Source organism: Vanellus vanellus (assembly GCF_965231255.1).
Source record: "Vanellus vanellus genome assembly, chromosome: Z".
NCBI classification, from domain to species: Eukaryota; Metazoa; Chordata; class Aves; order Charadriiformes; family Charadriidae; genus Vanellus; species Vanellus vanellus.
Window position 1 is genome coordinate 55,958,531 of NC_138908.1, and position 14,042 is coordinate 55,972,572.

A 14,042-nucleotide genomic window follows, 5' to 3' on the forward strand; every position below is an offset into this window, starting at 1 on the left:
GTTAAATTGTGTCTGTACACTGCATGTAGTCTGTATGCAAGATTCAGTTCCTTTTTTTGTATATGTTATTACCTTTTTTTGTGTTTTGTTCCAGTTCGACGGGTCCCACCGAGGTTCTCTATCCCCCCCACCAATCATGAGATCATGCCTGGCGGGAGTGTAAATATCACGTGTGTTGCGGTGGGCTCACCAATGCCATATGTGAAATGGATGCTAGGAGCAGAAGATTTGACACCTGAGGATGATATGCCAATAGGGAGGAACGTCCTTGAGCTTAATGATGTCAGGCAGTCTGCAAACTATACTTGTGTTGCTATGTCTACTCTTGGTGTTATAGAAGCAATAGCGCAGATAACTGTCAAAGGTATATCCCAAGCACGTATATTTGGACATAGTTCAGTCTTTTCTTTCATTCATTGCCATATTCTGAGCAAATATTTTGCACGAAAAGAGACTAAATGCCTCTTACTCTCTTAAATCAAGAGGGTAAATATTCCAGCCAACCACTGGCATAAGATGAAATACAGATTCAGACAGCAATACTAATAAAAAAGTTAATCATAATGTTCCATTTTTCTCCTGTGTCTAGCTCCCAGTCTTCATTTCAAGTAAATAAAGGATCTTGTAATCTTGCATATATTTGTCAACAGTAGGAACCTTTAAGAACCGGTTATTTGATTTTTAGAGTTGCTGGGTGTCCAAGTATCATGTTCACTGAGTAATTGGAAACTAGAGCTTCCAAAAATATCTGAAAATTAAAGTGTAGTGGTGCACTGTCTATGGGATTCCTCTTCTGCATATATTTACAGATCTATTAAAAAAGTCAGGTTCATTAATTTTTATCACATAAGCCTTACACTACAAAACTTGAAGATTTTCTCATAGATTTCTGGAATGAATCATAATTGCCAAAAGCTTGCTCTGAACAGATCACACCTTCTTTCCATTCCAGTCTTCCTGTTTTGTTTTTATTGTTGTTGTTTGTTTTGGTTTTTAAGCTACATGTTGTAATAATTAATGTCTGCTGTTACATAGTGCTAACTGTATTTTTTGGCATTTATTTTTAGCCTTACCCAAACCTCCTGGAACACCTGTGGTGACAGAAAGCACAGCGACAAGCATAACATTGACTTGGGATTCTGGAAACCCTGAGCCAGTTTCTTACTACATAATCCAACACAAACCCAAAAACTCTGAGGAGCCATATAAAGAAATTGATGGGGTAGCTACAACACGCTATAGCGTGGCTGGCCTAAGCCCGTATTCAGAGTATGAATTTCGGGTAGTTGCTGTCAATAACATTGGGCGAGGGCCACCCAGTGAGCCAGTGTCAACGAGGACTTCTGAACAAGCACCTTCAAGCGCACCGCGCAATGTGCAGGCCCGTATGTTGAGCTCTACCACCATTTTGGTACAGTGGGAAGAACCTGAGGAACCTAATGGACAAATACAAGGTTACAGAGTTTATTACACCATGGACCCCACTCAGCATGTCAACAGCTGGATGAAGCACAATGTGGCTGACAGCCATATTACCACTATTGGGAATCTGGTACCCCAGAAGACATACTCTGTGAAGGTTCTTGCTTTTACTTCTGTTGGGGATGGACCACTTTCTAGTGACATTCAAGTCATCACTCAAACAGGAGGTAAGCTACCAATGAACAGAATTTATGCGAAAAAGTTAAATACATGCACAAATTTTGCAAGGAGAGAATTTGAGTTTAAAATGTTGAAAAAAACTTCCTCTCAAAGATAGCCAGTTTATTCAGGTAGCTTTTGCAGATAACCTTTTCTCAATTCCGCAGTGCAAGTTAACATTGAAGAGTGGAAATTAACCCCTCGCACTGTCATTTCTTTTTTCATCATTCTCAAGAAGTTTAACTGAAGATTAACTGAAGTCTCAGGGCGACCTTAATGCTGGAGGTGGCCAAATGGCTTCTATTTGGCAGTACTCTGTGCACCAAAAGGGTTTGTCAAGTAGTCCTTCACAGCTTTCTTTGAGGAGTTACCTATGTTGGTGGGTTTTGTATAGGTGTCGTGGCTTTGCTTTTGGAAATTTAAAATGTATATGTACTGCATGTGTGTGCAAATAGTTGGTAAGGTTCTAAAAAACATAAAACACGAAAGCATTAAAAAAAACCCAACCACCTATGTATAGGTTCAAGCAAACAGTTCTGTACACTGCCTCTACAAAGAGTATACCACAAGGTCACCATTTTCTTGTTTTATGTTTGCCGTTAGGTGGTTTTGTTCTGTACAGGAGTTTTAGGTCCATGAATTAGTTTTATTAGCAAAGGGCAAGCAAGCATAGTGGAAAACATTGCAGAGAATTTTTTTGAAATCAAAAGCAAGAAGCTCTGGTGGATCTACACTGCAGAAAGTGTTTTATTGTAGTAATAACAAATAAAAGCTCCCTTTGTCTAGCAGTTTAGAGGAAGCTGTATGAAGTATTACTGCAGGTCAGTGATTGCCTAGAAATATTATAGAGTACTACTTGAATTTTTTAGAACTGGAAAGTTTACTGTTGAAGAATTTAGCATCCCTCAAATTCTTAAAAAACATATCTCTAAAATGTAACTTAAGACAGTTCTGTTTCATTCCCTTTTTACGTCAGCGTTTTACCAATATGCATTTAATAAAGAAGAGAAATTGAGGTATTGTCCTGGAACCTTTCTAGGCAGTGTATTACACAAAGGTCTAGGTGTTACCTTTTGCAGTATCTCAGCTGAGAAGTTACTAAATTAACTTTTTTAGACCTTCTAGTGGTGCATTAAAATGTGTTGGTGTGCACATACAAATGTAAATATGTACACCATAGTTTAATTTTGGCAATTGTAACCTTTTTCAGGAACTAGTTTTTATATTGATAGCTGTCTTCTTTTGGAATCCATGTGCAAAAAGCTGGTAAAGAAGAAGACTTAGTGAGCTCCTTGTCTGTATTTTCACTGTAAACCTTTTAGATTAGCAAGAGTTTGTCAGTGGCTTCCCCAGAGACTGATGAAGCAATCGAAATAATGAGCACTGAGGACTGGCGGGACTGGCCCAAGTTACATTACTTGCTGAGGTCACTTCAGAAAAGCTCTGTGTATTAAAACCTTTATAGAATTTTCCATTAAACGTGCCCATCTGTTTCCAATTACTGTTGCAATCTGAAGAAATTATGACAACTTTAACAGTGCAGGAAGGATTCTCAATACGTGTTTTCAACTTCATAACAGAGTCAACTTGACATTGTTTATTTTTGACTATGTTAAAAATCAAAAGAAAACATTAAAATGTGGCACACTGGAGGCATTTTTAAGCACTGATACTTGTGCTTGAAATACAAACATTTTAAGTCATATAAGAGAAAAGTAGCTAAGAAAGTCTAGTGCAGTTCTCAAGTTCAGGGTATGCTTAAAAACTAAGATTCTATCAAGCAGTTTCTCTTCAATGAACATTGCAGAATAGAGGGCCCTCCTTGCCCTTCTCTTTCAGATTTGCTGTAATCTAAATCTGCATGTGATTGTTTTGGTTTAAGTCTCTCTCAAGCTGCAATTCATGCAAATAAATATATTTAATTTTAAGTGCCATTTAAAAACAGCGGAAACAGATTTAATGGAAACATATGTAAAAGAGTAAAAATAGGAATGGGATGGTGATTATGTTTTGATGAATTTTTTTTTTTTCCCTTTTTTGAAACAAAAAAGCCTCTCACTGTAAATATTTAGCTTAACCCTTATGTTTACTTTGAGGATATTAGAATCATAGAATGGTTTAGGTTGGAAGGAATCTTTAAGATCATCAAGTCCAACCATTGACCTAACACTGCCAAGTCCACCACTAAACTATGTCGCTAAGCACAACCTCTGCCTGTCTTTGAAGTACCTCCAGGGATGGTGACTCCACCACTTCCCTGGGCAACCTGTTCCAATGCTTGATAACCCTTTCTGCGAATAATTTTTTCCTGATATCCATCCTAAACTTCCCCTGATGCACCTTGAGGCCATTTCCTCTTGTCCTATAACTTGTAACTTGGGAGAAGAGACTGACCCCCACCTCACTACAGCCTCCTTTTTGGAGCAACCCAAAACTGAACACAGTACTCGAGGTTATAGTATATATACACAACAAAATCTGACTGACAGCTATGACTTACAGACTCTGTTAGCTTTGTTTTTTTCAAAGCTTTCCTCTTTTATTTGTATTCTTATCTTTGGAGAAAGATTATAAAAATAAATAATTTGTTTTAAAAAAGCTTTTTTTTTTTTTTTTTGCTTTCTTAGTACAGCAAAACTGTTCTTTTGAAACGGCTGTATGAGTGACTTCTCACTTTGCAGGTCAGCCAAAGCACTGCTGATAGTGAAAATTAGGTTTCTAATTAAAATATTAACAAGGAACATGTAGTATGAGAAGAGAAGGAACGTTTTTCAGACAACCAAACTTAAAAAAAAGAAAAATTTTATGTTCAATTTTGTGTTTCAGTATTCTGCTTAACCATTTTAAGAAGAATATGTGTCCTATTGCCCACTTGTTTTCAGCGGGGTTTTCTTTACTGTGAAAAGACACCATTTTAAGATATTACTCAGAAAAAGGTGTGTAGAGCTAAGCCTTTTGAATAAGGGAAGATCAATTCCAAAAGCTACACCTAAGAAAGTCCTTATTCTGCTTTTTGGGTCAAAAGATTTGATTCTGCTGAGGATGGAGTCAGGACCAGTATATTATTTAGGTGAATTGACTTACTAACACCAAATTTTAGAATAAATAAATATTGATAGAAGCTTTAGTGTGATACTTTTTGTCCTTTTTCTTTACTCCACTAGAAAACAAAAGCTCGGTTGGTTTGTCTCCACTTAGCTGCCCAGGACATACTGCTTATATATCTTCTCATATTTCCTTTCTTTGCTTAAACTGGTCAGAAGAACATCTACTCTCTGAGTAGCATACTTCAAACTGAAAAATTCTTGAGCTTTAAATTGAATGTCTGGGTTAGGTTTTCATTTGGTTTGGTTTGTTTTGGTTGATTTGGTTTGGTTTGCTTTATAATGTGCAAAAAGGGGATAGCTACTGAAGAATTCAGAGAATCTTGTTTTTATTCTGAGCTTAGGTAGAAAGAGGGGAGGGTGAGAGCTACATGAGGTCTTTTGGCTAGTGGATTATTGGAGAAAAAGAGAGAAAAAATATTCTGGGGAATGAATGTGTACCTGTAAACACATGCTTCTTTAAACAAGAACTTATAATATAAAACATTGTTAATTTTAAACCAAGGATTGGCAGTGGTTTGAACACTAAGGATTGTTACAGTTATAAAAGGCTAATCTTTTGAACATATGGAAAAGGACAGTAATGAAAAGATCAATTATCTGACTTGCAGGGCACATAAATGGAGCCTTAGCTAAAGGGAAATGAGTTAATGGTTCTGGACTTCTTATTGTAAAAGAAGATTTGAAATTCAGAGGAAGGGAGTCTGCAGCTGAATACAGTTCTGTGTGGTAGCAACCTAGCAACTTTGCCAGACATTTCAATTTTTTTCATGAACATATAAACAGGGAAACTTCATGTCTCCAAAACTTCACAGTACTAGTCTGCTAGTGAAGCATTTCATGGAAATGGACTTCCACAAGGAAACGGTTGAACGCACGCAGCTGGAATCTCAACCGTGATGCTAGGAAGCAGGTGGAAAGAGAATAATTTGGAGCTGAGGTGGGGTGCAGGGTGGTTTTTAAGTGACAAAATTCTGCTTAAGAAACATTTCTGGTCAGGTGGGAAAGAATATTTCAGCTTCTGAATAATGCATCTGCTCTCAAAGCATAGTTAACTTCTGTTAAGTGCCCCAGTCTCTATTTCACTTCATTTGAATGTGAACATGATGAGACCAATATTGACATTCTTACCCTCACACAGTGATTTTTCTAGCTTTTAATCTCCCTCTTTTTCTTCTGGTTAGAAGACAAAATAGAGTACAGATATGGGATTTTAATTTTTTTTTTTTATTTTGATCTGGCTTTTTTCTAGTCCAGAATTCTGATTTTTGCAAGTATGTGGATGAGTGCTGGAAATGTGCACGCATTACTTTTGTCACTGAGCTTAAGTATGGAAGAGTGCAGGTTAAAATAATTTTAAGACAACTCTACTGCTACACTGTAGAAATATAGTGTGGACATAATTACTCTGAAGAATAATTCATCTCTTCACTGTGTTCTCTAGTCATTCAGACAAGACTACGCAGACTCTGTCTTTAAGACTGACCAACATCTTTATTTATTCTGTGGGCTCCCTCAAAGTCAGTTACAAATATTATTTTAAGAACGTGATTTATGGAATTCTGGTTATTTTTCATAAAATGTGCTATGCTTTTTGGTCATTTAAAATGTATTGTAGTTAATTATTTTAAATATTGTGGTTGTGTGTTTGATCTTGCAGAGCTGCAAGCTTCAGCTATCTTCAGTCTCATTTGAAGAGACTATTTCTGTTGTAGCAGAAAGACAGAGGGAGAGCAGGATGCACATATAGTTAGTAAATTACCCATTTTGTTTTGTAATTATATTCCATGAGAATTTGGTATTCCAAAAAGTATGAGTGTTATTTTGCAAAACAAAAACTCTGAAGCACATTAACTTTCCAATTGTAAGAGCTTCTCTGTAGAGCTTCATGCTTCTTCCAGAGCAAGCAGAGGCATGAACTCTTGGTCCCTTTCAGTTCCCAACTGATTGAAAAGTCTCTTGATCAATTTATTGTCCTTTGCAAAAGTGATTCCTAATTGAACTGGTTGAGTTTTGCTCTAGGTATGGATTTCATTCTAGGTATGGACATTCTAGCGATGTCATGGGGCCCTTTCTAGCCTGGAGACTCTCTTCTCTTTCCAGCATCACTTGCAAACCCAGCACAGGCCTGGAGTGTTTTTCTGGTTACCTTAGCCAGCTGAGGAGCTGCGTAGGGAACAAAAGTGCCTTTCGCATATGAGATCTCATTTTATGATTCTGTTCTGCCACTTGAATCAGGGAAGGACATAGAACCACATATGCAGGAAAAGGTCCAGCAATCTGTTTCTGGTTATGCGGCAAAAAAAGTGGACAGTGAACCAAACAAAGGTGTAAAACTCGGTATGAAGTTTTGAAAAGAGTAATTCTGGACTTTTTTTCTGTGTTTTGCCACTGCATTTTAGTGTTTCATCATGTATGCTAAGTAAGTTATGTCGTGTTTAGAAGCAAGAAATAAGAAGAGGTATACTTGGTGCATAGGAGCGTTATGGGTTTTAACGTACCTTCGCAGAGCACAATGACCTCAAAGCAGAAGAGACAGAAAAGACAATATGAGAGAATGCTCATGCAAAAAGATCCAATTCAGTGAGCTGACCATGTACAGCACTAATATGGAAAGTTAAATTTGATCTGTGTAATTAAAAACACTTCGGCAAGAGTATAAAGTCCACTTACATAGATTTTCCAGTTTTCTTGTTTTTTTCCGTCTCTGAAGGAGACCAGTACATTCTGTCAGCTCTTTCAGCTTGGCTTAGTTCCCACGTGCCACTGAAGAATTTTTTGAACAGATGTTGTGTGTTCTAGGCATAAATCCTAAATAGTTTAAAAGTTATTGTTACACTTTCTTATCTGGTACTTTTTCTTTGGCTTAAACCTTAGGTTCCCTAACAGAGTTTTATCAGCAATACAGTTTGTTTAGTTTCTGTTATTTTGATTTTGTTTCCTTTCTTCTCCATCTTCTCTATCTGTTTGGAGCGATGTAGATTTCCTTGCCACCTCTTTCTTCTGTCAGCGTTTTCAGCTTCAGAGTTGCCTAACTGTGGTTGGAAAATGTGAGGGGATACTAGATTTTGGAGTAAGATACTGTTTTGACAAACACCGTTTGGGAAAGTTCAATTAACCATCAACTTGTCTTATAAAATGAGAGAATTGCAGACCTCAGACCATAAAGGGTTTATTTTGAAAGGAATACTTGGAGGATGAGGGTCTTAAAACATGCAGAGAGACAGGAAATACCCTTTGTTCTCCATCTGCTGTAGTCTTTATCATAACGGATGGTACCAGCCTTCATATGGGTCATTTGACTGGTCATTTACTGTTACTACCTGGCTGTGTTCTACAATTCATGTATCTGTACATAGCATCACAGGACGATTCAGGCTGGCAGGGTGATCTTCTGAGGAGATCTCCAGGTGCAGCCCCTGCCCAGAGGAAGCTCAGCCATGGGCTGCTCGGGACTTCACCCCACTGAGGCGTAAAACCCCCCAAGGATAGATATGGTCCAACCTCCCTGGGCCCCAGCTCCACCACTGGGCTGTTCTCATGGGGAAAAGCTTTCTCCTCATCTCCAGCCTGAGCCTCTCATGTTTCAGCTTGTGCTGCTGCCTCTCACCCTCCTGCAATGAAGCACTGTGAAGAGCCTGTCTGAGTCTTCTCCATCCCATCCCATCCCATCCCATCCCATCCCATCCCATCCCATCCCATCCCATCCCATCCCATCCCATCCCATCAGTGCTAGGGATGCTGCTGGGTGCCTTCAAAGCTGTCCCTTCTCCCAGTTGAACCATCCCCAGTCCTGCAGCCTCTCTTCACAGGGCCAGAGCCCAGAGCCATCTTGCTGAAGCCCAAAACCAGATGCAGTACCCATACGTGGTCTGACAGGCACTGAGCAGCAGAGACAGTCCCTGTCCTCCCCTGGCTTTCAGTGTCTTCTCCTGCTCACACCACCCCAGGCACTGCTGGCCCTTGTTGCAACCTGGGTACACGCTAGCCCTGGCTCAGCTCACTGCCTGCCAGGGCCCAGGGCCATTCCCCACAGCTGCTCCCTGGCCCCATCAGCCCCAGCCTGCATGCCTGCAGGACCCTGCATTGCTGGGACGGGGCTTGCCGAACTTCATGGGGAGTCATCAACTTGTTCCTCCCCTATCGCCACCTCCCTTTTAACCACCTGGCCCTCAAGTGTTGACTGGTCCCTCTCAGCTTGATGTCCTCTGCAAACCTGGAACACGTGCCCTCCGTCCCCTCCTCCAGGTCACTGACAGAGGTCTCAAGATGAATAGCATGGCGCAGATACCATAAGCTGCTGTTTGACCTTCCGTGACCAGGCAAGGGTGATTTTTTAACACCAACCGTGCTGCTCAGTTACTTTGCTGAAATACTTTTTTCCCTATGCTTTGATACACATGGAAGCAAATCATTTTTCCAGAGGTCAGTTTTACCAGTTTTTATCTTTTTGTCAGATGAAGCAAACAAAATGCCTACAACCAGGTACCCACCTCAGTTTCATGAGATACATTTGGAACAACCTGTAGCAAACTAAATGCTACCGCCTGGACTCCGGGTTTTATTATTAAGTTTTGGCAAGCCTGCAGTAGGGCTCCACATCTGCTTTAAGCTGTCTTCAACAGGAGGCAAATCTGCAGCTGTTGTCTGGTTGTTACTCAGGAGTGTTTTGAAGAAGCTAGCCTAAAAAGCTGTAATGTTCACCTAGTAAATTCATTTATACAACTATGCTATAGATTTGCTAAGTTAAAACGTGATCTAATGGTGTTTTAGAATCTGTTTGAAAGTTAGGAATCATCCAGTTATCCCACTCTCTCCCTCTTAATTTCAAATCCGTTCAATCTTAAAAGTATAAAATTCAAAGTATTTCTATCAAAAATATTTTGTTGATATTTCCTGTAATTTCTCCCTGTTCTTTGTGATCTTTTCTGTTTTGCACTTTGCAGTACTCAGGAAGTGGTCTCTTTTTACACGAGACACCTTTTCGAAAAATAGCTAATTACTCCTATTTTTTTTTCTTCCCGTAAAGAGACTTGGTCTTCTGTTCACCCTCACTCTTTCCATCAGAAATAAGCAGTAGCCTTCTACACCTTTCCTTTTTGTATTTTGTCCTGTTTCTGGGGGAAAAAAAAAAAGTGGATGGTAGGGACGTGCAGCCTCCACACCGGAGTTTGAATATACACCTTGTGTTGACAGGTTATCTGTCTGTTTAAAGGGTTAGATGTCAAACCTGCACCAGTGTATACAAGGGCAGTTTTATCCTCAGAGTGACATTCTGTGGAAGTCTGGGGAAGATAAGAATTACAATCACAAATTATTTTTACCACTTGCTCCATGGTGTTTTTAAGTCTTCTACTGTACAAAAGAAACATACTTGTAATGCTATAATAAAATTCTACCCTGAAAAATAATTGTGAAATAGTCATTATTGTCACACCTCTTCTTAGTATGTGCTAAGAAGTGCATTTCATATTTATTTCTTAAAAAATAAAAATGCACCACATTTTATTTTTGAAAAGCTAAAATACTGTGGAAGACTTTCATGCCTTATCAAACAGCACTGTTAACTGAAAGTAATGCTTTAGAACTTGTGTGCCAAAATTATTGTATAAATTCCAGTGACAGGGTTATATTTTGTTGTCTTTTCCCAGTCAAGCTTATTATTTGCCATAAATTTGCAGAAATAAATGAACGTAACATTTAGTCTATATAGTTTCTGTGACCATCAGACAAGACACATCAACAGAGAGTGTTCTTGACTAGTGGAATCAAAGTTGCATTTTTAGTTGTTTTAATTAGAAGGTGTTGCTACTAGAAATTCAGCTATATTGGTAAAAACATCAGTCTTTAAAAGGGTAGAAATATGTCTCTTAATGAGATCATTACTGAAGATCTCTTCAGTAGGTTATAACTTTTTCAGGTTACAAAAGCGTTCAATGTTTAGGTGTCTTCTTAAAGAGCAGGATGTGTTTAGTATCTTAGTTATTTTTGAGCTGAGCAAACCATTTTCAGATTTGGAAACGTGTGTAATGATTTTAACACTTTCTTCTTGATTACTCCATCCAATCTCATGTAGTAATAGCATTTCCCCATACACACACACTTACACACATGTATATATTTGCCATTTCACACGTAGGTTGTTAGATCGCTGTTATTCATCACCAGCCTTCTGTTCAATTGCATTTCAGTTCTATGTGCATTATTTACACTGCGAAGCATTTATTTGAACTCCTTGATAATTTTTAATGTATGAATTAAATATATCATTCTTTTTCTGAGCTCAGATTAATTTATTTCATAGTACCGTTAATTGATTTGTTTAAGTTCAGTAAGTTCAATAAACGTAATATTCTGTGAAATATTGAGATAATAGTTTAGAAGGCTTGAAATGTAAGTGTTGAACTAGCCAAATAAACAATTAGGAACACCGCTTAACTTTTTCTGTAGTGCCTGGTCAGCCATTGAACTTCAAAGCAGAACCTGAGTCTGAAACGAGCATACTACTTTCCTGGACACCTCCTCGCTCTGATACCATTTCCAGTTATGAACTGGTTTACAAAGATGGGGAGCACGGGGAAGAGGTAAGTAAAAAGACTATACATCTTTTAAATACTCCTTAATGAGTCAGACAAAATGCTGCAATGATTTAGAATTCATGCATTAGTAACTTTATTTAGTACAAATGCCTTGTTGTTTAGCAGTTTGTTAAACCCAGCAGTCAGCATAACGATAGACTAAAAGTGTGTGAACACCAGGAAAAGCTGTTGATGGTTACCACCCAGTGGAACTTTGCTGTTGTTTGCAATGAGTCATCCGCAGAAGCTGCATTCAGTTTCAGACATTGATCATGTCTCTCCAAGGCTGTTCCTTTACAGATGCTTGGAAGTGGAAGTGTTTTGGAGCATGTTACAGACTCATTAAGATTTTTTGCACTTATACTTGGACTTTGAAGTTTATTTTCAGCCTTAGAGAATTTTTGTTTCTCTTTGCCACCATGTAAGAGAGTTCTCAAGCTTCTCTAATCTTTCAGTAATATTTGAGAAGAAAATATGCTTTTTTTTCTAAAGATAAAAGCCTGGTGTGGACTTTTTCTGTACTATTATTTCTTAAAGAATTTTCAGTTTGAGGGTCTCTGTGGTGACAGTACCGTAGACTTTAGAATAGACTGTTCTTCTGATATAGAAACCATATGATATTGCCAGGTGTCCCAGATAAAAGAAAGAAGCCAGTTGTCTCAGAAGGCAGCAGGAGAGTGTCAGCCTCATTGATTTCTCCTGCATCATCAGCTCATTGCTGATGCTTCAACTGAGCTTATGTTTATGGCAGCTTCACACATATACTGTGAATGCATAAGCTTATTTTGTGGAAGGGGACCAGATCTCTATTTCACCTCCAAGTAAGATACAGGCCCCTGCTTAGTAAGTTACTCTTTGAAAGAATTTGCTTTTAATAATTTGAACACAAATTTAACTACAAGGTTAAACCCAAGATTACGCACATTATAAAACCCTGTAGTTCACTGTTGTAAGAGATAACTGTAGGTAAGGCTTTGTTCATGTGTTACTGTCTGAAAAGTTTTTTATACTTTGTACACAGCTATTAGGTCCTCAAACAATCAAGCAATATATCTGGCTCTCAGTTTCACCCGTTAAGCTGTCGACTTTAAAAAATACCGTTCCTTAATGTGTGTTTGTTGAAAGTAATGTATTCATTTTTGTTTTGGTTTAGTTTGGTTTTGTTCTGATTTATTTTCTTGAATTCAATTTTTTCTCAGTGGGGTTATCACCAGAGTATAAAAGCATTTCTTCTATAGGCAATGTAGGGACTTCAGAGTCTCTGAATATTAATCAAGACATCCTCTTATTACCTACCTTTAGCAACGGGTTTCCACGGAACCTACTACATCTTATCGGCTTCAAGGCTTAAGGCCAAACAGCCTGTACTTATTCCGTCTAGCTGCACGTTCTCCACAAGGCCTGGGTGCTTCGACAGCAGAAATCTCAGCAAGAACCATGCAGTCAAGTAGGTGTCATTCCTTGCTGGCTTTATTCCTTTGTCTTGTATTTCTCAAAGAGATTAATCGCAGCAGCAACAGAGAATAATGCAAAATGATAAAAATACAGCATTCATGGTGCTTAATATAGCAAAAGAATGCTTAAAATGTGTATTTTTGTAGGTGCATTGTGTTCAACTTAATATATAAGAGGGTCTTACATAGTTTCAGAAAAAAGCTCTGTAAAGGAGTGTCTTAAGAGACACTATTACACTGACACAATAGTATTTTATTTTATGTTATAATAGGGATAAAATGTTTTATCATGCAATAGATGTACATTAATAACAGTCCTCCACCTGTAAAATTCCACCTGCCCAGTCTGCAGTGTCCTTTAATACTAGATTCCTGCAGCATCTCCCTGAAGTACAAAAAATTTGTAGAGTGGGTCAGGTTGAATATTTCAGACTGTACCAAAATTTCCTCATAACTGTTCTTCTATAGTAGGTAATCATTCCTGTTTTAAGTTAGATATTTTTAGTCTATGCTTTTTATGATGTTCAGTCATTTTTTACACCAGTAGAAAAATTTTTTTCTCACTGTATGCTTATGGAAACGATGTCATGAAACTCATCACATTTGTCTGCAAATGAGATGCAAAAATTTGTCAGGGATTTATATCTACATTTTAAAATATTTAAATTAAGACTTAATTAGAACAATCAGATATTCAAGGATGATGTCCAGAAGTGCTACTCTTGCCTGATAAGTTGTGCTTTCCTGACAGTTTGCATTACACTGTGTAATTTTAAAATGTAGCGCAATTCTGTTTCTATTTGTTTTAAATTAAATGGCCTTTTCTTAAAATAATATTATTCAAAAAGGAAAATTCTGATTCTCAATGGACATGAAACTTTTTAATTTGCAGTCACGACAGATATGATTACACCATCATTTTTTCTTAGTGTTCTGTATTAATAATAATTAATGTGACTGGTGATACAGTGCTGCAGACCTTTAACCAAAGCTCAATGTGCTTCTGAAGCATTTCTAAAGCATTTGGAATAAGCACAAAAGACGATTATATAACACAAGGTTAGTTTTAGCGAGAGTGGCAAGGCACCTTTTAGTTTTAGTAGTCCAGAATCAGTAATTTGATGAAGAAAAAGGTATTTATTCTTTCTGGGAGCCATTTCAGCTATTTAGAAAGGTCATTCTCTAATATGGGGTGAAGGTTGCTTAGACTGTGTATACAAAATAAGCATCTAGGGGCCAAAGTTGCATGTTCCATATATAAGCAC

General features: G+C 37.9%; 1 protein-coding gene across 1 annotated transcript in view; it reads left to right on the top strand.

Annotated features, from left to right (window-relative positions):
- Positions 1–14,042, top strand: part of PTPRD (protein tyrosine phosphatase receptor type D) — a gene marked incomplete at both ends in the record, with an annotated part of 283,207 nt that overhangs the window by 151,351 nt on the left and 117,814 nt on the right. The window contains 4 exons of the mRNA XM_082497465.1: positions 95–364; positions 1,068–1,649; positions 11,196–11,329; positions 12,626–12,770. Coding sequence (XP_082353591.1) covers positions 95–364; positions 1,068–1,649; positions 11,196–11,329; positions 12,626–12,770 — 1,131 coding nt within the window. The remainder of the gene's footprint in view (positions 1–94; positions 365–1,067; positions 1,650–11,195; positions 11,330–12,625; positions 12,771–14,042) is intronic.